Source organism: Budorcas taxicolor, chromosome 2 (assembly GCF_023091745.1).
Source record: "Budorcas taxicolor isolate Tak-1 chromosome 2, Takin1.1, whole genome shotgun sequence".
NCBI lineage: Eukaryota > Metazoa > Chordata > Mammalia > Artiodactyla > Bovidae > Budorcas > Budorcas taxicolor.
This window is the reverse complement of record NC_068911.1, coordinates 81,465,439-81,489,641: the sequence shown is the minus strand read 5'-3', so window position 1 is coordinate 81,489,641 and position 24,203 is coordinate 81,465,439. Positions and strand designations below refer to the sequence as shown.

The following is a 24,203-nucleotide window of genomic DNA, read 5'->3' as shown; positions in this document are numbered from 1 at the left end:
TCATCTCATTTAAAGGGATATTACATGTAATAAGAATATAGAGGTATTTAATATTCTAAAAAAACATACATATTTTTTCCTGTCAAAAATAATACACATGTATGCTAATATGTAAAATGCTTATTAGTAGAGGGTGTGAAGTGAAGTGAAAGTTGCTCAGTCGTGTCTGACTCTTTGTGATCCCATGGACTATATAGTCCAGAATCCTCCAGAATACTGGTGTGGGTAGCTCTCCTCCAGGGGATCTTCCCAACCCAGGGATCAAACCCAGGACTCCTGGATTGCAAGTAGATTCTTCACCAGCAGAGCCAGAAGGGAAGCCCAAGAATACTGGAGCAGGTAGCCTATCCCTTTCTCCAGCAAATCTTCCCCAACCAGGAATCGACCCGGGGTCTCCTGCATTGCAGGCAGATTCTTTACCAACTGAGCTATCAGGGAATCCTAACAGAGTGTGTAGAACCCTATTTCAAAATGTACTATAAAATAAAAGGTTAAATTGTGTGTTATTCTGCCCAATTTTAATGTTGGTTAAAAATGCCCTCATTTACCAGCAGTTACCAAATCATATCCACAGAACTTAGCCAGAGGAAAACACATCCTTTTGTGATTGGGTGTTGAAAGTCAGTGTTATTAAACTTAATTGCTCAGAAAGAAAAGACCCTTACCAAGTGAGGGCTAGAAAACCCTCAGTGTGAGTTAATGGGCGATATTTCGCTATATTTGCTATAACTCTGAAAAGGCATCTGGTTCTTAGCAGACGACAAATTAAATAGGCCATCAACTCTGTCCCCCTTCTCCACCCGTTCCCAATGCTGGAAATGCTGCACTGAATTGATGGTGCCAAGACACAAATAATCATTAAAGATACAAAATTCTAAAAACCCTCAAGAAAACAGAAGTAACTGAGTTCCAGAGTAAAGGATGGGACATAGTTTAAAGCAGAGATTTGTATACACATATGGAAGAAATATCTTTCTACTTGTAGCCATCTTTCCCCCCAACTTTGTCCTGTAAATATCATCACCAAAGCAGCAACGCCAGCACTAGCTGGAGGCAGAGTAACAGGAAAGTGCTACTGCCTGGAGCTAACCAACCATCACAGCCCATGAGGATGATCACAGTCACGTCTGTACTGTCCTGAGATAGAAGAGGATCAACAGCTGGTCTCTTGGAGTAAAAAACATTGAATTCTTCATTATTTAAAAATAAATTTTATTAAACAAATTCTGACTAGAATGATCAAGAGAAAACAAGACATAAAAAGGGACACAAGGGTTTTTTAAAGGATTTGGAAAAGATGATGATAGGAGCGATGTAATTTTTACATTTCTCTGAATCGCTTCATGAAAAGAAACGCGACTAGATAGCAAAATCAAATTTCACGGGCATTTACAACAAAACAAGGTAGCAAAGTATCTTCATGAGCCCCCTAACATATTAATAAATGGGAGAAGATAAACCACCAACATCCATAAGATCTGTAATTGGTATCAGTGGGGAAGCAACACGACATCTGATAGCCCTGAAAAAAGGAGATCTCAAAATGCCCCACAAGTACTCAGTGCAAAGTGGGGAGGTCAATTTAAGAACAGTTGCTGACCTGGAAGGGTATGTCCACTTCAAAAGCCTGTGAGTACACAGGCCCACACATTTAAAAGGTCAATTTCATATAAGTTGTATCTACAGAAAAAATGGTAAGTTTTATTACTTAACAGTATACGCAGTTAGGCAACGAGAGAAAATCTACATAAGGAAGTATTACCAGGAATTGAAACATGAAACTTCTAAAATCTGAGGGTGTTAAGACAGCTGGTACATAAGATTTTAAAAACCATTTGACATAATTTGATGATATAATTTTTAAATAAAAAAATGATAAAAATGTCTCACGTGCTTTCATGGTTTCTTGGAAAAACAAGAGCAAAAGGAAGGGGGACCTCTTGGAAAAACCTTTTTCCCAATTAAGAATCTATGATTGATAATTAGTTTAATATAAGGGTAAGAACTGACACAATATACAACAGTTCCTTGTCATCTGTCATTCCATGCTTTTACCATTATATCATCTACAGCAATTCCACACTCCAAGACTGGTAGCAATTTACAATATCCTGGAGGCCTAGGTATCAACAGAGGCCACACTGCAGTGAAAGTCACGTGGCTAGTCAATGGACTGACTGCTTGCCTAATATCAGATCTCAGACTCTCTTGCTCTTCATCTTTTATACTTTATGCTTTTTGGTTGCAATATTAAAGGCTTTAGTAGAGTTCAAATTCATGGATTCACAAATGTCTTAAGACATATCTCTTTTAGCATCAAGGATCTCTTATACCAGTAATCCCTTTCCAGACATTCTTCATGCAAATGTAGTAATACATATAGGGAGTTATTTTCTACCTAAAACTGTTATCTATTTTCATTAACACAATCCCAGAAAAGAACTATTACTCTAGGATAAAAGCAACAGATTCCAACAGATACTCAAATCTACAGAAAGTTCCTTTACTGTACATTTACAAAAGGTTCACTGAAAAAAGATGTGACAGACTGCTTGTCTCCTTAAAAATAATTTTTAAGTGTCAGACATAATAGATAATATCACTTTATTTCCTAACACCCCAATCAATACACTTTATTGCAAAATTAACTTTCTTTGTATGATGCTGCTGCTGCTAAGTCACTTTAGTCGTGTCCGATTCTGTGTGACCCCACAGACAGCAGCCCACCGGGCTCTTCTGTCCCTGGGAGTCTCCAGGCAAGAATACTGGAGTGGGTTGCCATTTCCTTCTCCAATGCATGCATGCATGCTAAGTTGCTTCAGTTGTGTCCGACTCTGTGCGACCCTATGGACAGCAGCCCAACAGGCTCCTCTGTTCACAGGATTCTCTAGGCAAGAATAGTGGAGTTGGTTGCCATTTCCTTTCTTTCCTTCTCTTTGTATGATGAATGTTGAACAAATTCATATTTATTCACATTCAAGTAGGAACCGCTTTACAGTTGTACCACAAAAGTAAATGCAAGTAAAATAGTTATGCATCACAAGAATAAAATTCATTATCGCATACTCAATTGGCCTCTTAAATCACTTTTTTCTAGACTCAATTTCAATTCTCTATTACTCCAATTAACTGTTTTGAGGAAGAGTCTGCTTTCTTCTTAAAGCTCAAGACTAACAGAAATTCACTGTAGCTTAAAGTAGTACTTGTAGAAGATTAATGTTAGCCTCTTGATCCTTTCTAATTTTGCAAAAACTAAAATACTTTAGAATGATGCAGAAAAAATTTAATCTATTTACTTACTAATTTATTCTGTAATTTGTTTAATTCACTAACTTTCCAAATCTTAAACACAAATGCAAAGCCAATTCCTTACTTACTAGAGAGTATACAACATTTGTTTCCATTTACAATGACTGCCTTCCTAAATCAGCTTTTAGGCCACAGAAATTAAATTGCATTTCAATTTTAGCTTGAGCTTGATAGTTACAAAACTTATTTAATTGAAATTCAAAATTATCATAACTACTAAGTCCAAGACTCATCTTTTCAAAAATTATTTCAGGCCATTGACTGAATCCTGTAAGAATTTCTTATAGTTTATTTATCTGGCTATCACAGAACAGCATTCTATTCCTATTAATTGTTTTTACTATGCTCTTATTTTTTGCAACATTCTTTGCTGAAATCTAAAATTATTATTTTATATTGTCATGTGCTTCTCTGTGATAACATATTATTAAATTTTACTGTGAAAAAGGAATGATAAGATTCAAAATTCACCAGAACTTTCAAGAAGAAAGAGTATATTACAAATTATAAAGGAAATAAGTTACTAGAGATACAAAAACAACTTTCACAGTATGGTCTGAGTACAAAACCATGTGATTCCAAGTATTTTCACAAAGTTACCATTCTCTTAACTTTTAAAAAAACTTCTAAGACATTTAACTAGGTACACATACTGTAATTACTGTGTAATGAACGTATACACCCATACTTTAAAATGGTTTTCTGTAAGAACACTTTTTTGTTATTAGACTCTTCATTAACAATAAATTCCCTATGGACATTCCATTTCCTATGCTTATTAATTTTAAGATTTTACTACTGCATACTGATAATAATGTTGGGGGACACTATCAGAGCACAACACTAAGACTTCAAACTGTTTTTGACAAGGATGTAGTATTCAAAACACATGAACAACTCTTACAATTCAACAACAAACAGACAAACCAATTTTAAAGGGGGGAAAGAAGATATATAGCCAATAAGCACTTGAAACTATCCTACATGCTGCTGCTGCTGCTGCTAAGTCGCTTCAGTCGTGTCGACTCTGTGCGACCCCACAGACGGCAGCCCATCAGGCTCCCCCGTCCCTGGGATTCTCCAGGCAAGAACACTGGAGTGGGTTGCCACTGCCTTCTCCAATGCGTGAAAGTGAAGTTGCTCAGTCATGTCCGACTCTTACCGACCCCATGGACTGCAGCCTACCAGGCTCCTCCATCCATGAGATTTTCCAGGCAAGAGTACTGGAGTGGGGTGCCATTGCCTTCTCCGACTATGCTCCATATCATTAGGTAAATGCACATCAAAACCACAATGAAATACCACTTCACATCTATTGAACACCTATAATCAGAAGATAGCTAGAAAACACTGTTGACAAAGAGGTGAAGAAATTGGAAACCTCACACATTGCTTGTAGGAATGTAAAATAGCACAGCTGCTCTGGAAAACAGTCTGGCAGTTCCTCAAAATAGTAAATAGTAAAAAAAATTCTTTTAATCATATACCCAAGGCAAATAAAAAAATACTCACACAAAAACTCATACATACATATTCATAGCAACATTATTGATAGCAGCCAAAAAATAGAAACAACCCAAATGTCCATCAACTGATGCATGAGTAAACAAAATGTGTTTCAGCCACACAATGGAATATTATTCAGCCATAAAAAGGCATGAAGTACTTGTACATACAAAAACCTGGAGGTTAAATAAAAGAAACCAGATACACAAGGCCACATGTTATTTAGTTTCACTTACAAAAAAAAGTCCAAAATAGATAAATCTTATTTCTACAAGAGAAAGATTAGCGGTTGCCAAAAGGATAGAATGAGAAATGAACAGGGTTCTTTCGGGAAGACAAAAATGTTCTGAAATTATATAGTGGTTATACAATTTATACAATTCTATGAGTATATGAAAAAGCACTGAATTACACAGTTAAAAAAAAATGACTTGCACACTGAAAATTACAACGCACTTTTGAAACAAGAAGATCTGAATAAACAGAAAAATATCCTATGCTTATGGAGTAGAAGAATTAATACTGTTTAACATGACAATAATCTCCAATTTGATATATAAATGGGTAACAAGCACATGGAAAACTGTTCAACATCACTAAGTCTCTTCAGTCGTGTCCGACTCTGTGCGACCCCATAGACGGCAGCCCACCAGGCTCCCCCGTCCCTGGGATTCTCAAGGCAAGAACACTGGAGTGGGTTGCCATTGCCTTCTCCAATGTATGAAAGTGAAAACCAAAAGTGAAGTCGCTCTGTCATGTCTGACCCTCAGTGACCCCATGGACTGCAGCCTTCCAGGCTCCTCCATCCATAGGATTTTCCAGGCAAGAGTACTGGAGTGGGGTGCCATTGCCTTCTCCATCAACATCACTAGACAGCAGAAAAATGCATATCAAAACCACAATGAGGGGCTTCCTTGGTGGTCGGGTAGTTAAGAACCTGTCTATCAATGCAGGGGACGTGGTTTGATTGCTGGTCTAGAAGATCCCACATGCCACAAGGCAACTAAGCCCATGTGCCACAACTACTAAAGCCTGAGTACCCCAGAACCCATCCTCTGCAACAGGAGAAGCCACTGTGATAAGAAGCCCGTGCGCTGCAACTGAAGAGCAGTCCCTGCTCAATGCAACTAGGAAAGCCTGTGTGCAGCCAACGAAGACCTAGTACAGCCAAAAATAATTTTTTTTAAAGAAAGAGATTACTTAAAAAAAAAAGCACAGTTGCTTTAGAAAACAATCTTGGCAGTTCTTCAAATGCAAGCATAGAGCTACCATGCTGCTGCTGCTGCTAAGTCGCTTCAGTCGTGTCCGACTCTGTGCGACCCCATAGACGGCAGCCCACCAGGCTCCTCCATTCATGGGATTTTCCAGGCAAGAACACTGGAGTGGGTTGCGACTGCCTTCTCCGAGATCTACCATAAGACCCACCAATTCCACTTGAACAAGTTTTATATTTTTGATGTATTTGTATCTAGACTACATCAATTATCAAATACACAACATTTCCAGAACTAGAGGAGGGATAGGGAAGAGAGTATGGGAGCTGATGGCCTATTTGATTCGTCATCTTAAGAGTCAGAAGCTTTTTCAGGGTTAAAGCATATATAGTCAAATATTGCCTGTTACATACACCAAGGGTTTAGCTGGTAAGGGTCTTTTCTTTCTAAGCAAAGAAATTTAATAACACTCACTCCCAGCCTCCAATTACAAAAGACTATGTCTTTTTCTGGTTAAGTTCTGTGGATATAAATCAGTAACATCCAAGAAAACTGAAAATAGATGCCCACATAAAACTTGTACATGAATGTTCAAAGTAGCATAAATTTAAAAACCTTAAAAACGAGAACAATCTAAATTCAATCAACTGATGAATGGATGAGTAAAAGTTGATAACTTATATAATGAAATATTATTCAGCTATAAAAATGAAGCACTAATATATACTATAACATTTATGAATCTTTGAGAACATGCTAAGCAAAGAGGCCAGGCTCAGAAGGCCTTGACATTATATGAAATGTTAAGAACAGGCAAATCCTTAGAGACAAAAAGTAGATTAGTGGTTGCAGGGAGCTAGAGAGAAAGGAAATAGGAATGACTGCTAATGGGCATGGGGTTTCTTTCCGAAGTGGTAAAATTGTTCTGGAATTAGACAGTTGTGACGGCTGTACAAATCTGTGAATAGTATACTAAGAGTCACTTATTACACTACTGTACACTTGTAAAAGGGTGAATTATATTGCAACTTAAAAAACACGTTTTAAAAATTAGTTACATGGTGGCTTTAATTACCTAAAAAATAGTATGTAACATTTCTTTTCTATAATCTACTAAACACATACTCTCCTTTATACAAAAGCATATTCCAGAATAACTAATGTGCTAGAATAAGAATACTAAGAGGAAACCATTAATGCAATTAAAACCAATCTCATAGTAAATTACTAAAAGTTGTTTTTAAGACTTTTTTTCACTAGTCTTACCTATTTTCAAATCATCAGCTAGACTTTCTTTTGTAAGATTCAGTAATTCTCTTCCATCAATGTTATTCATTTTGAAAATATCAACGAGGTCTTCTAAACCTTCAGCACAAAGCCAGTTTGAGACATCATCCTCTGACCAATTTTCAGTAAATTGCTTTGGTTGATCTGGGATCTTTGCTTAAAAAACAAAAGAACACTCATAAACAAAAAGGTAAGTGAAATAATAAGCAAAAGTACATCCTTTATAAAGATTCTCCTGCGTGTGTGCTAAATGGCTTCAGTCATGTCCAACTCTTTGTGACCCTATGGACTGTAGCCCTCCAGGCTCCTCTGTCCGAGGGACTCTCTGGGCAAGAATACTGGAGTGGATTGCCATGCCCTCCTCCAGGGGACCTTCCAGACCCAGGGATTGAACCCACATCTCTTTAAGTCTCCTGCACTGGCAGGTGGGTTCTTTACCCCAGCACCACCTGGGAAGCCCAACATAAAGATTCTCACTTTGTACTAAAAAGTAAACAAAATGTTCTTAAATCTGTGTTTTCTACTTTAACATCTTAAAAAAAATTTTTTTAATCAAACACTACATATAATTAAAGCATTATTTAATTAAATGCTACTCTTTTGGAGCTTTTTTCACTCCAGAAACAGTTTTTCATTATATAAAACTGGCATCAGCAGACAGAAGTATTAATCTGTCATCTGTATATCAGCACCACTAGTTAGCTAATTTTGACAGTGACAAAAATAAAACTTCTAAATTGTGTCAATGCTGCTTAATGAAACTAAAAATGAAACCACTGGGATAAAACAATCATTTCTACTTTGTCCTAGGCTATATTTATTAATATCTGAAAAATCAGTACAGAGTATAAATAAAGAGCTTACAAAACTATGGGAGGTATGATGTAACTGAGTGTGCACTCAAAAGCATTTACCAACAGTTTTAACATAGATGACTGGGTTAACTTAAACACTGGGTTCTCTAAAATTACTTTTAAGTTATATTAACTTTGGATATATGCTTTATATTGAAAAAAGCAACATGAATAATTTGTCAAAAAATTACTGAATTTCTGATTTTAATGGTGAATGGTGGTGTTGTTAAACATGATATCCTTACTAACCTTGGCAAAGTGTTTCCTTCTCAAATTGCCAGATCTTCACTGTTTTGTCCATTGAACCAGTAGCAAGTAAAAGGATATTGGGTGCAAAGGCACAAGTTGTGACATACCTAGTTAATAAAAACAACTATTATATACCCTTAGACTAGTTTTTAAATTACATTAATCCAAAGCAAGGTTAAGTTCAGACCTGGTGTGCTGAGTCAGGGTGTGAAGTATATTCTCAGTATTCTGAAAAAACAACAGAACAAACAGCTTTATATTTACTCAGGCAAGATTAAAGTTACTAACAAAGACTTGCTTGACCTGAATGGTTTATATATTCTATGTATTCCAATATTATTGAGTCATTAATATAAGCTGAAACTTATCCAATTAATAGATAATAGCATTTATAACTAATAATATCAAGTACTTATTCTTTCTCAATTATTACTACTGCTGTCTGCTAAAAATTTTAGATTAATATAGTCCTGGCTGATTTGTCTTAACAGTAACTATGAAATAATTTGTATTTTTGTTATGGCATTTGACTTGTACCCACTGCAGACCAGTGAGTACAAATTAATCACTTCAGTTCTGAGTGCACTTAGCTGGCCATCCAGTATCTAGAAGTATTTAACTGAGACTCATATACATATTTCATGGAGGAAATTTAATGTTTTAGCTGTTTCTGTGAAAGTTTTTATGAAAACTTTCTGAGAAATAGTGAGGATCTACTTCACCTCATTTGAGTACTCTTTCCCGTCTCCTGCCAGAATTCTCAGTGATTGGAACTTCCATGAGCAGGACTAGCTTATTAGCTTCCTTACTTGCCACACACTCACTTTGATGATTCACATCTCTATTTCATTTGCTGGCATAGCTACAACCTAAATTCGACCACTGTAAGGGTCCACTCAACAGTGATTTCTCGCAGAGAATATTTTCACAGTATATTAAACATTCATTTTCTTCCACCCGGTCTTTAGTCACATGCATCTAACAAAAACTCCCATTTCTCCAAATCCATTATAACCTACTTCTCTTTATACTAGTCTCTAAACCCAGCTGCAACTCTAGGGCAGTGGGTCACTTTCAGCTTTCAGCTATGCCCTACCAAAACCCTCCAATATATAGTAACAAAATATTAGAAATGATACCTAGAAGTCTAGTCTTACCCTCCAGTAAATAATCCTTTGTTGTTATGAAATCCTGGTGTAAGAGTTTAAGAATAACTGATTTAAAGTGATTTTTTGGATACTGGTGCTCTTTAAATTGGTATTTTTTAAATCAGATTAAATATCTGCCTATCTTAAAACCATTATTGAAATATTTCAGGGCTTGACCCACAACCAATACCTTACTTACATAATACTATTTTAGCATTTCTGAAATGTACATATTATCTTTTTAGGCACCCTAAACAAAAAAAATATATATAAACATTTTCCTTATCCTGCCTAACTCAACTTGAAATTCAGCAGCCTAACAAGCAAACATAATTTACAAAGATCATACAAGATGTGAGGTACTTACAGTATCATACACTATAACTGACTTATCCACTGATCTTTAAGAGAAAAAAAAAAAAGGATCATGAGTGAAAAGTTCTACAAAAATGAAGTACAGTATTTGTATACTTAAATCATTTTAATAACTTTTAAGGCTGGAATTTTGATATGTACACATTCAGAACAGAGTCTATTTTTCATTGTATAAACTTATTTTAAAAAACTATATGCCACATACCAAATTTATCAGAAAGTTATATAAACTTTATTAAACACCAGCACATGTTATTTATACTATATAGCCCTAAACAGAGTAAGCATTTATAATGAATAAATAAGACGATTTCATATGACGTTAATAACTCAAAGGGAAAAACCACTACAAGGGAAACCTATCAGTTGCTACTTGATTTTTATTCTGGATAGCATTATTCTTTATTATTGATATGGCTGTGCCTTAATTACTAGTCAATATGTATGTGACTCATTTTTTAAAACTGTAATTCTTAACTTTATTTAGATCCTACATGATTTCTTTCAATGAATAAAAATTAAAACAACTATCTGGGATTATTCTAGTGGTGAAAAAAATTATCATACAAAGAAAAATGCAATACTATAACAAATTACATAATCAAAAACAACAGATAAATGTGCTTGTATGTGGTATTTTCCCCTCTTCGGATACAGTTGTTATGCCACCATCTGTTGCAAAGTGAGAAAACATAACAAGTGTTACTGCTCTCTGTACAATCTTAACATTTTTATTATTATTAAAAGTAGCTGATTATAGTCTGACCACAGGAGTCACACCTATTATAAGGCTTAATATTTCTTTGAAAAGTCCTTATTTAGTAGTCTCTATAGCATTGGTAATGGGTTTTGACAACAGAATCTTTGTCATAAGTTCAAAACAGAAATTAAGACTTTGTTCAAACATAAAATGAAACACAAGTGAGAAGCGTATAGATGCATTCTGGATGGTAAAAAACAGAATTAGAGCATTAAATGCTAAATCAAAAAACAGCCTAAAAACACTGAAAATATTAGCAGCTAATACACATAGCCAGACATGATTTATAGACACTCTTGTGTGCGTGTGAGCTAAGACACTTTAGTTGCATCCAGCTCTTTGAGACGTGATGGACCATAGCTTGCCAGTCTCCTCTGTTCATGGGCTTCTCCAGCAAGAATACTGTAGTGGGTTGCCATTTCCTTCTCCACGGGATCTTCCTGAGCCAGGGATCAAACCTGTGTTTCTTACATTTCCTGCACTGGCAGGTAGGCTCTTTACCACTAGCATCACCTGGGAAGCCCCAAAGACACTATGTATCCTAAATTCTTCATGGTATAAGGTATTATCACTGGAATATCTACAATTCTTAGGGAAAACGTTATTACTTCTTACCATCCTTAAACAGAAAGGAAATTCTATCTTCTGAGATTACCACTAGTGCAATTAAAACTAACTCATCCCAATGATGTATATCACTTGAGAAGCTAGATCATCAGTAAGTGATCCTGTAGGCAACAGACAGACACACACAATAAAAATGAAACAGGTTCACTTGCTAATGAGGAACAAAAACGAATCTGAGAAGCAAAAGGCCAAGCATGAAGAACTCTTTGAGTCTACAGAATCTGAACAAGAAAAATAGAGATTAGGGGCAGAGACCTGCAGACCCTTGGAGACTAAAAGGATTTTAAACTCACCTCCTATTCGGAAGAGGTGTAATGAAATTTGATAACTGATTAGATTTGGAGAGAAGGAGATTACTATTATGGAAAAGTAGTTTTCAGTTTTTGAGATTTGGGTTTCAGAGGCAAACAAAATAATTATAACCACTATAAACAGACATAAAATACCTTGAAATTACTAAATATAAAACCTCAAAGTATTCCCTGAATAGAACCTGCACCAATATCAAATAAATGCTCTAAATATTTGGTGCCCCAGTTTATACATATCCTGCCTTTGCTACATAGAACTCTTTCAGTACTCACATTCCACCACAATCTGCCCTGTCATGTTGACCCCACTTTCTCCCTTATAAAGGATGTATTAGTTGCCAAGTCTTTTGTTACTCCTTTCCCACCATTTTATGGCACTCTCAAACTTCACCTCTGCTTACAGAAGAGTACAAGAGAAACTAAAGAACAAACAAACATATGAATCACTAAAAGGAATCAACAGCAGAATAGCTGAGACAGAAGAAAGGATAAATAATCTAGAGGACATAATGGTGGAAATCACTGTCACAGAACACAGAAAAAAGAATGAAAAGAAATGAAGACAGCCTAAGAGACCACTGGGACAACACTAAAATGCACCAACATTTGAATTATAGGGGTCCCAGAAGGAGAAGAGAGAAAGAAAGGACATGAGAAATTATTTGAAGAGGTAATAGCTGAAAACTTCCTGAACATGGGAAAGGAAGTAGTCAACCAAGTCCAGGAAGGACAGAGAGCCCCAAGAAGGATAAACCCAAGGAGGAACACACCGAGATACACAGTAATAAAAGTGACAAAAATTAAAGAAAGAGAATATTAAAAGCAACAAGGGAAAAAATGACAAGATACAAGGGAGCTCCCATCAAGCTATCAGCTGATTTCTCAACAGAAACTCTACAAACCAGGAAGGAATGGCATGATATGTTTAAAGTGAAGAGAGGGAAGAACCTACAACCAAGAATACTCTACCCAGCAAGACTCTCCTTCAGCTCTGATGGAGAAATCAAAAGCTTTCCAGACAAGCAAAAGTTAAGAGAATTCAGCACCACCAAATCAGCTTTACAACAAATGATAAAGGACTGTTTCTAGACAGGAAACACAAGAGAAGGAAAAGACCTACAGAAAGTAAACCCAAAACAATTAAGAAAATGGTAACAGGATCATACATATCAATAATTACCTAAAATGTAAGTGGATTAAATGCACCAAAAAAACACAGACTGGCTGGGTGGATGAAAACATGTGCATATACGTACACTTACCACTGACCCCCTGAATTGTATGTAATTACTTTATATAGTTGGGTTAATCATGTTCCCATTATGGCTTGCAACTGTACTTTTAACTTTTACCTGGCTATTGATTTGTGAAAACTGATAAACATCTTTTACTATTGTGATTATGTAACTATTACTTAATACCGTTGTATCATGACTGGTCAACAGAAAAATAATAGACCTCTATCTCACCAAAGCTAGGATCTAATAGAAAAACCTGTAATCACTTTTTAAAATCCAGATGCATACTAGAATTATCTTGAAATTTTTTTAAAAATACAAACGCTCAGGTATTGCTTTTCTCCAAAGCTTCAGATGTTTCTAATGAGCAGTCATGTTTAAAAGCAACTGGACTATATGATAATCTTTTATCTAGTCTGTTTCACTTTTTCTATTTCACATTCAGTGCTAGGCTGCAGTCCATGGGGTCACTAAGAGTCGGACACGACTGAGCGACTTCACTTTCACTTTTCACTTTCATGCACTGGAGAAGGAAATGGCAACCCACTCCAGTGTTCTTGCCTGGAGAATGCCAGGGACGGGGGAGCCTGGTGGGCTGCCGTCTATGGGGTCTCACAGAGTCGGACACGACTGAAGCGACTAAGCAGCAGCAGCAGCAGCTCTCATTTCATTTAGCTGATGTTCTCAATTTCTCCATCTTTTTTATGTTCTTTCTCAAGCCTTCAGCAAGTGTAGTAGAAAAGCTTTTGTATACATATATATAAATATGCATAATATAAATATTTTAGAAAACTTATGAATTTTTGCCTAACTAAAAATATTATGACATTCTGATTCCATTTGTCTGACTTAGTGTGAATAAAATGGTAGATTTCTAATTAAAAATAGATATGCAACAAAAATTTACTGTATAGTATAGGGAATTATAGTCAATATCTTGTAGTAACCTATGATGGAAAAAAATTTCAAAATATGTGTTTTGTGTAACTGAATCACCTTGCTGTGAACCTGAAACACTGTAAGTCAACTATACTTCAATAAAATATATATATTTAAAAAAAGATTAGTATTCAAAATTCAAAGATGTCACAACATAAGAGTACACTTTGCTATTAAAGGGCTGCAAATCTGTTTCTGAGCTTCTTCAATAGCAATTCAAAAAAGGAAACACCATCTGTTATACAGTTTAAGATAGAAACACAAACCAAATGCTCGGGAGAGGGACGTCAGTTGTTTAGACTGACATCTACAGGAATTATTTCCCCCAAGGTCTTTATAGAGATGATTCCATGAAACATAATCCCCAACAACTCATCCTGAATGAACATGTTTCAAAGAGCTGTTTCATAATGTTCCTCAATATAGATCAACAGCTAAAACTTAACCCAGAAAAAGCGGAAGTCAGAAAATCAGGGGATAAACTAATGTTACGTGTTATACACATGCCCAATGCTCTGGATTACAAAAAATAATACATAAAAACAATTGGGAAAAGAGTATATCAAGGATGTATATTGTCACCCTGCTTATTTAACTTATATGCAAAGTGCATCATGCAAAATGCCGGCCTGGATGAATCACATGCTGGAATCAAGATTGCAGGGAGAACTATCAACAACCTCAGATATGCACATGATACCCCTCTAATGGCAAAAAGCAAAAAGAAACTAAACAGCCTCTGGATGAAAGTGAAAGAGTGAAAAAGTTGGTTTAAAACTCAACATTCAAAAAACTAAGGTCATGGCATCCAGTCCCATCATTACATGGAAAATGGATGGGGAAACAAATGGAAACAGTGACTGATTTCATTTTCTTAGGCTCCAATGTCACTGCAAATGGTGACTGCAGCCATGAAATTAAAAAAATGCTTGCTCCTTGGAAGTAAAGTTATGACAAACTAAACAGTATATTAAAAAAACAGACACATCACTTTGCCAACAAAGTTCCACACAGTCAAAGCTATGGTTTTTCCAGTAGTCATGTATAGATTTAACAGTTGGACAATAAAGAAGGCTGAGCACCAAAGAATTGATGCTTTCAAACTGTGGTGCTGGAGAAGACTCTTGAGTCCCTTGGACAGCAAGAAGATCAAACCAGTCTACCCAAAAGGAAATCAACCTTGAATATTCATTGGAAGGACTGATATCGAAGCTGATGCTCCAACACTGTGGACACCTGATGTGAAGAGCCAACTTGCTGGATAAGTCCCTGATGCTGGGAAAAATTAAGGGCAGGAGGAAAAGGGGGCAACAGAGGATGAGATGGTTGGATGGCATCATTGACACAATGGACATGAATTTGAGCAAGCTCCAGGAGGCAGTGAAGGACAGGGAAGCCTAGCGAGCTGCATTCCCGGGGGTCACGAAGAGTCAGACATGACTTAGAGACTGAACAACAATACCATTGGAATATATATTTAATATACCTAGACTGAGCAATTATTGTGCCCCAAATATAAGTAATAAACGCTTTGCCTGCATTTTCTTAGTTAAGCTTCATAACAATCTTATGAGGAAAGTATTCTGATTTTCCCAATTTTATAATTTAGAAAAATGAAGCTGAGAGAAGATATGGGACTAGACTTGTTCAAGGTTGCACTGCTAGTACATGGCAGGGCTGGGATGAAAACTTAGTACCCATGTTTCTGGATTTTACACTTCCTAGACCATCTCCTATGAATGTATTAAAATTAAAACTGATCCATATTGAGTACACATCTTGACAGTTTTAGCCTAAAAACATATAAAAAATAGATGGCATAGTTATTCAGATTTCACTACAGTTTTTGTAAGACATCTCTTTTTCAAGTCATGTAATATCTGATAACCCTCACGATAAACTAACATGGGCTCTGTCCAGCTAACTAACTTGTTCAACAGTTTTGTTAACAATATTGTAGAGAGTACAGAGAAATAACTGACAATTTGAGTTTTGGAAAGGTGACCTTAAGCCTTCTCACGATAGTCACTGCTGAGTGAGAGAGAGTGGTTGTTAAGTTACTACTAATTTATGACAATAAAACTCTGTTCTCTACGTTTATAAAAGAAAAAACCATAAATAAGCATCTTGTTGAGAAGAGGGGAACATTTACTTCCCACTCTTTCAGGAATAAGATTTCTGGTCTGTATTCTCCCTTCTTTGCTTAGCAGAAAAGGAATGACATGTGACTCTAAAGTCTGGGGAAGACACTGGGCCATGTGGCTCAGCCTCTCCTGGATTTTCTTTTTTCCTGATCTGCCCTTGCAGGGAAAGTATTAAGTGGTACATTCCACTCAAGAGCAGGTAAGCAAGTTGACCGCAGTTCTACAGTCCTATTATCTAGTGTGTCTACCCAGTATTTCTCTCTTTATTAGTTTTCCACTCAAGAAGAAAAAAGGGTGTTCTTTTTGAACTCAACTTTTAATAATGATGGCCATTCTCAAACTGATTTCTAAAGAATTCTAACTACTAGAACAGAGAATTTTTGGAAAGAGGCAGCCTCCATTTGGATTACATAGACAGACTCTTCCTGCTGGAATAGAAGCTAATTCATAAAATATCAATTTTATCTGGCTGGATCAAGAGAAGTAAGCAGGAAACAAAATACAAATTCTGCTAAGGGGCTAGAGGAAAATGAACAGAGGAGAGATGTGGAGGAAGATGGAGAGAAAAAGTTCCTACACATTTTGCTCAATGACATATGATTCCATCATAGCCCTGAGAGCTAATGAAATGTATGAAACAGATATGAGAATCTATGTACTTTCCACTAATCTGATATTGAAGAGATATTCGTAAATGTAAAAGAATGCTACTTTCCTATGTTTGGTTTTATTTCTCCTAAGGAAAATGATCTGTTAATATGCAAGGAGTTTATTATTGTTGTTTTTAAATAAATTAAAAATGTTTTAGAATCTCCTTAGCTTTATTTTCTGAATAGCAATATATGTAACCCTTATATGTTGAGCAAAAGCTCTTTGTAGGAGTCCTCAATAACTTAAGAGTGTCAAGGAATCCTAGGGCCAAAAAGCAATGAGAACTACTGTCCTGAACGATGAACTACTGCCCTAAACGATGTCTTTACTTCACCCATTTTCCAAAGCCAAGAAGTTTCAATAGTTCTCCTAAATCTACTACATGAAATTATAATGATATCCTCTATCACCTCTTCGCTGGTGACGGAGCTAGTAAAGAACCTGCCTGCAATGTGGGAGACCTGAGTTCAATCCCTGGATTGGAAAGATCCCCTGGAGAAGGGAAAGGCTACCCACATCAGTATTCTGGCCTGGAGAATTCCATGGACTGTACAGTCCATGGGGTTGCAAAGAGTCAGACACGACTGAGAGACTTTCACTATCATCTCTACAACCTATTTTTCCAGCTTCATTTTCCCTTACTCCTCTTTATCATACATTTTAATCTACTCAAAAATTTCCTGCTTCTTGCAATGTCTTTTCTGTTCCCCAAGTCTCTAATATCTGTATATACAAATTCTAAACTGCTTTTTACATAGTCATCCCAAATCTATACCTTATACAACTTCCTTAGTACACTTTCTGTCCTACAATCCTATTCTGTTCATTTATTTTTTTCTTGTCTAGTCACTTATATTCACATGTATTTTTATCCTAATCGCTTTTTCCCACTGACTTTCTCTTTATCATATGTATCTATTCTATCTTACCAATGACTTTTAGTCACAAATGGAATCTATCATTGACCAGCCAACTGGTTATCTATCCATTAATCAAGTATGATTCAAGCATCTCTCAATTCACCTAAAAATTAAATGTTTAAACTTCACTAATTTACATTTCTAACCCATTTGCCTGCTTATATATTTATCCAAATAAACTAAAAATAAAAACATCCAGAAGAATATTTGAATGTGGCCTAGAACAGCATCACATTCCAAAAGCAGTTAATAATGTAAAACTCCACTTACCCAGAATGACTTGGCAAAGGTACATTATTCTAGTTGATATAATGGGTTAATTAAAATTCACATATTTAGGGCTTCGCTGGTGGTCCAGTGGTTAAGAGTCCACCTTGCAAAGCAGGGGACACTGGTTCGATCCCTGGAGCGGAAAGATCCCACATGTGGTGGAGCAACTAAGCCTGTGTGCTGCAACTATTGAAGCCCTTACTTCCTAGGGCCTGTGATTTGAAACAAGAGAAGCCACTGCTATGAGAAGCCCTGAGCACCATAACCAGACAGTAGCCCCCACTTGCCACAATTAGACAAAGCCTACATGCAGCAATGAAGCACAGCCAAAAGCTAAAAACAACTCTTTTAAAGATTCATATATGTACACAAGTTAATAAGAAATAGGAATGCCAGAAAATGAACTTAACACAGAAACATTATTGAGCATCACTTGACACTTCTGTAATTCAGAGGGTAAGGGCACATTAAAATCTTGCAGTGTTATCACTATGAACATCAAAAATCAGAATAGAGAAGTAAAACAACTTCAAGGGCACAAACACTGTCTTATACTTCCTTTTATATGCTCTATTGCAACTGGCAGAGAACTGGGCATATAACAAAGCCATAAACACATGAATTTCATACATAACCAATTTGTTATTAACTTCTTAAGAGAGAATGCATAATGTATCTTCCAAAACAGTAAGAGGAAATTCAACTTTGCAGTAATTTCAATCCTAGTTTAAAGGAGAATTTTTTAAAATACTTTTTGATGATGAACTATCAATATTTTCATGAGGTTTTCCACATGTAAAATAATGGCAATGTATCTAATTAGGTGGCTGATTATTTGTGAAGGATTGGAACATATGGAGGAAAGAACTATCAGGCTTGGTCCAGAACACTTCAAGTACAGGTTAGAAGCTTAAATATCTTGGCTGGAGCCAAAACAGCTGCGAAGAGACATGAATGAGGGTTTGAATGCTATGGCCTGTGTGATCAAACTGGAAAGATCGGAATAATGCTACTGTGTACTAAACCAACAGCATCACAAATTAAAGCTCTGAAAAATAAAAGCCAAGATAGAATTTTCAACAGAAACCTAGAAATCATAACTGACATGGCATACCTGAAAAATAACCAAATAAAAATTCTAGAATCAAAAAATAACCAAAAATCAACAATTCTCCAATGGACCACTTTAATAGCACATTAGATAAAACTAAGGAGTGAATCACTAAAGATGAAACCATTCAGAACAAAGCTCAAGAAAAAGAATAAAAAATAGAGGAGAGAACAAGAGACAACTTTACAGTGAGAAGGTATTTTGTGCATTTAGAGTCCCAGAATTAGAAAGAAAAGGGCAGGGGCAATATTGGCAGAGATAATGAATAAGAATTTCTCCCTAACATGATTAAATAGTCTACAACTTTACGAAGTTCATTAAATTCTAAGCAAACTAAGTAAAAAGAAACCCAAATCTAGATACAAAGTAAATGTGCAGAAAACAAGATAAAATGTGTGAGCATCCAGTGAAAAAAATATGAATTACTTCCAAAAAGCTACAGTTAGAATAAAACTGACTTCTCTATAGCAATACAAAAAAATAGTATGTCCTAAGTTGTATTTATTCCAACAAAGCAAGAATGGTTTAACATGTATAAACCAGATTTATAAAAATCAGCATAATTCATGACACTAACAGGATAAAGAAGAAAAATCATGATTTCAAATGATGCATGAAACATCATTTGCTGAACTGTATGGAAGGAATGATGCTAAGGCTGAAACTCCAGTACTCTGGCCACCTCACGTGAAGAGTTGACTCACTGGAAAAGGTTCTGATGCTGGCACGGATTGGGGGCAGGAGGAAAAGGGGATGACAGAGGATGAGATGGCTGGATGGCATCACTGACTCGATGGACATGGGTCTGGGTGAACTCTGGGAGTTGGTGATAGACAGGGAGGCCTGGCGTGCTGCAATTCATGGGGTCGCAAAGAGCCAGACACGACTGAGCGACTGAACTGAACTGAATACCTATTAATGAAAAAAAAAAATCTTACAAACTGAAAGAAACAGAAGAGCTAATAAAGCTTATCTCCTAAAACCTACAGTGATCACACTTAATGAAAGCTTTCCCTCTGCAAAATAGGTCAGACAAGGTTTGCTATATCACTGTTTTCATTATCCTGGCAGTGTTAGCCAGCTCAGCAAAGTGAAGTGAAGTCAAAGTTGTTCAGTTGTGTCCAATTCTTTGCAATCCAATGGACTATACAGTCCATGGAATTCTCTAGGCCAGAAAACTGGAGTCGGTAGCCTTTCCCTTATCTACGGGATCTTCCCAACCCAAGGATCAAACCCAGGTCTCCCACATTACAAGTGGATTCTTTACCAGCTGAGCCACAAGGGAAAGCAAGAATCAAAAAGGAAGAGACAAAAACATTAACACAAGATATGATTTTAGATATAAAAAATTCAAAATTAGAATCTTCACAGAAAACTCAATTGTCTTTCCATATATATTTCCCTATATTAGCCACATCTTTTACAATATCAACAAAAAAGAGCCTGGAATAAATCTAACAAAAGATGGGGAAGATCTCTATCAGTTCAGTTGCTCAGTCGTGTCCAACTATTTGCAACCCCATGAATCGCACCACACCAGACCTCCCTGTCTATCACCAACTCCTGGAGTTCACCCAAACTCATGTGCATCGAGTCAGTCATGCCATCCAGCCATCTCATCCTCTGTCATCCCCTTTCCCTCCTGCCCCCAATCCCTCCCAGCATCAGGGTCTCTATAGAGGGCGACAAATAAATTATCTTCTACTGAGAGATATTATTGAGAGAAGTCAAAAGACAAGTGAAAAAATATGCCACATTCATGGGTTGGAGACTCAATACCATAAAAGACATCAATTCTCCCCAAATTTATCAGACTCAATACAATCCCAGTCAAACTCCAAACAGGTTTTTTGTGTGTAGTGAGAGGAACTGGAGAGACAGTATGACAAGCTAACTCTAAAACTCACATGAAAGTGTCAAATGTCAGGAAAAGTCAAGTTATAAAGCCTCAGAAATACAGAATGATATTAGAGCAAGGATCAACAGAACAGAATAATAGGTTGTGGAAAAAGACCCACCCATATATGATCACTGATTTCTGCCAAGGTGGCATATTAAAATGGTGAAGAAAAGATTATCTTTTCACTCTGTACTGGGACAACTGGATACCCATATGGAAAGAAATGAAATTGGATTCCTATCACATACCATTGGAGAAGGAACTGCTAACCCACTCCTGTATTCTTACCTGGAGAATCCCATGGACAGAGGAGCCTGGCAGGCTGCTGTCCATAGGATCACAGAGAGTTAGACATGACTGAAGCAACTGAGCACAACCACTTCACATACCATACACATCAGAGTCACTCAACCACTTGGAAAACAAACGTGATAGTGAGTAAAGGAAGCCAGACACAAAATAATTCGTATTGTGTGATTGGTTTTAGATCAATTTAAAAGGAAAAGGCAATGCTGCACATGACCTAAGGCACTGTCATCAGAAAGCAGACTTGGAAGAAGAGGAATTCGAGGGAAACCAGCAATGTTCTATTTCTTGACCTGAGTAAGCAGCTGCAAGTTTGCAGTACAGTGATTTATCAAGCTATTCTCAAGTTTTACTTACTTCTCTGTAAGTCTATTGTATTTCATACCTAAATGGTTTAAGGGAATTAAACAGCTTACCCTGAAACTACCATCTGCCCATCATGAGAAAAAGCACAAGCCAGAACAGGAGCACAGTGTCCAGTCAGTGTACTTTTATATTTTAATTCAAAACCTGGAAATAACAAGGTAAGAAAAATTAGCAAGCTGATTGTGCTTAGAATTTAAGTAAAAACTATCTTATTTGTTCAATAAAATCTTGGAATGCTTAAAGGATACAAAGATGGAAAAAAAAAATTCTTATGCAACTCAAGTATTGGAATGCACTGTGATTAAGTGGTTTCAATAGTTCAGTAATGGGTAATGAAAATGGTGGGGTCAGCAAACACTAGACAAAGGGGATTAAAATCAAATTATTTTTAAATTTAAAAATTCTAAACTCTATAAAATATATAAAATTTTAAACGAATCAAAATTTTAAACTATACTTCAATCTTGGTATCTTAAACACACACACCCCACACACCAACTGCCCAAATGCCTAAAAAGAATCAAATGCCTGTAGTTTTAAATATCTGGATTAAGATATCTTTTCACTTCATAAGTTAAAAATAGTAATTTATATATCTTAAAACTCCAATATATCCTACAAAGTCCCAACAAAGTATGGTAACAGTAAAAATGCTGTTTATGCTTTCTATAATTACTGAAAAGGAGTATCACAACTCTTTCAAAGATAAGCCAAGGGAATTCAATGTATTTTAGTGATGATATAAAAAAATAATCACTAAGAAGTTGATTTGGGGATACAAAGAATTAAGTGAAATCTGTAATTTTCTCAGACCTAATAAGAACTTTGAAGTGTTAATGGCTCTTGGATAGACAGCATTTAATCAAACAAAAATGTCGTGGTACAGGTAAAAGCTTCAATAAAAAATATGTTTATCTCACTTTATTATTAAATATATATTTTATTTCTATTCAAAACAGAGTATGTTTTTACACAGGAGAACAGATGTAGGCATTCAAGGCACTGATCAATAATTAGGCACATACAGATTAGTGAATAGACACAATTAATCAAAAAAATTAACAAACTGCAAAACAACTGAAGATTTAACAAAATAAACTTGCAATAAGATCCTACGAATTGGTCACATTCTCAACTATAAGACCCATTTGTCTTATCTACTCCTCCCTACAAACAAGCAATTAAGATTAGCTGCAAATAATGCTAAATGTTTTATTAAAAGGCTCTAACTGCACATTTATAAACTGTTTTTCATGGAGTCAGTGTAAAAACATTTTCCAGACCACATAGGAAAAGCTTTATTTCTGAACAATTACTAAGGATATGTTGTACTGAGAACATCCACATACATGACTATATTTATGGTTCTTTACAGAGAATTTTTACTTTGATATTAAAAGAGGTAGGATAAACCAGAGAAATAACAGAACTCTTCTTAGCAGCTGACACTGAAAACATTAAAACAATTACTGCCTGTACTCTAACAGGCAATAAAGTAACTAATTTCCACAAAAAGAAATGTATTTCCTGGTAACAGACCCTTCTCTATACACGAGGACGAGCAAAATGACAAAGATTCTCTCGACCAAACTACCCAGGCTCTTCTGAGTGAACTCCTGGATCAGGCCCTGACCTGGGTCAACAAAGACTTAAATTAACATGGTCTCTAACAGTTTAAGGTTGCATTCCCAGCATGATCCTAGCCCCCTTAAAGTTGGGGACTAGGAAAATTCAAGGCTGCCAAAAGAATTTACTGTTTATTCCAGCCAATCCCTGAAGATAAAGCTTCTGTCTCCCTGCTTCTGTAAGAGAGGAGGAGCCTAACTTTCCTTAGCAAATCCAGACAAGTTTCACATGGACCAATTCCCAGATTCCTGCTTTTTATAATTTTGTCATTTGCTAGATGCTACACAGGTCCCATTTACCTGCTCTTTATTCCCCCTTTAAAATACACAGTTACCTCTGTATAAACTGAAATTGAGTTCAGGTCATGCTGGACTTTTTTCCCTACTGCAATAGTACATTACTGATTAAAATCTGTCCCACCACTAATGTTCAACTTGATTTCCCCACAGTGACTTTATAAACAATGAAACACAATGCATGATTTAGTTGCCACTTCAGTTCAGTCGCTCAGTCGTGTCCGACTCTTTGCGACCCCATGAATCGCAGCATGCCAGGCCTCCCTGTCCATCACCAACTCCCAGAGTTCACTCAGACTCACGTCCATCGAGTCTGTGATGCCATCCAGCCATCGCATCCTCTGTCATCCCCTTCTCCTCCTGCCCCCAATCCCTCCCAGCATCAGTCTTTTCCAATGAGTCAACTCTTCGCATGAGGTGGCCGAAGTATTGGAGTTTCAGCTTTAGCATCATTCCTTCCAAAGAAATCTCAGGGCTGATCTCCTTCAGAATGGACTGGTTGGATCTCCTTGCAGTCCAAGGGACTCTCAAGAGTCTTCTCCAACACCACAGTTCAAAAGCATCAAATTCTTCAGCACTCAGCCTTCTTCACAGTCCAACTCTCACATCCATACATGATCACTGGAAAAACCATAGACTTGACTAGAAGGACCTTTGTTGGCAAAGTAATGTCTCTGCTTTTGAATATGCTATCTAGGTTGGTCATAACTTTCCTTCCAAGGAGTAAGCATCTTAATTTCATGGCTGCAGTCACCATCTGCAGTGATTTTGGAGCCCAAAAAAGTAAAGTCTGATA

General features: G+C 36.4%; 1 protein-coding gene across 2 annotated transcripts in view; it reads right to left on the bottom strand.

Moving 5' to 3' along the window:
- The window catches only part of WDSUB1 (WD repeat, sterile alpha motif and U-box domain containing 1), a 68,489-nt gene that overhangs the window by 30,128 nt on the left and 14,158 nt on the right, over positions 1 to 24,203 (bottom strand). For both annotated transcript variants that reach the window (XM_052664096.1, XM_052664102.1), the window contains 5 exons: positions 21,536 to 21,629; positions 9,935 to 9,968; positions 8,607 to 8,647; positions 8,420 to 8,526; positions 7,296 to 7,472 (listed from right to left, as the gene is read on the bottom strand). In XM_052664096.1, the coding sequence (XP_052520056.1) occupies positions 7,296 to 7,472; positions 8,420 to 8,526; positions 8,607 to 8,647; positions 9,935 to 9,968; positions 21,536 to 21,629 (453 nt within the window). The remainder of the gene's footprint in view (positions 1 to 7,295; positions 7,473 to 8,419; positions 8,527 to 8,606; positions 8,648 to 9,934; positions 9,969 to 21,535; positions 21,630 to 24,203) is intronic.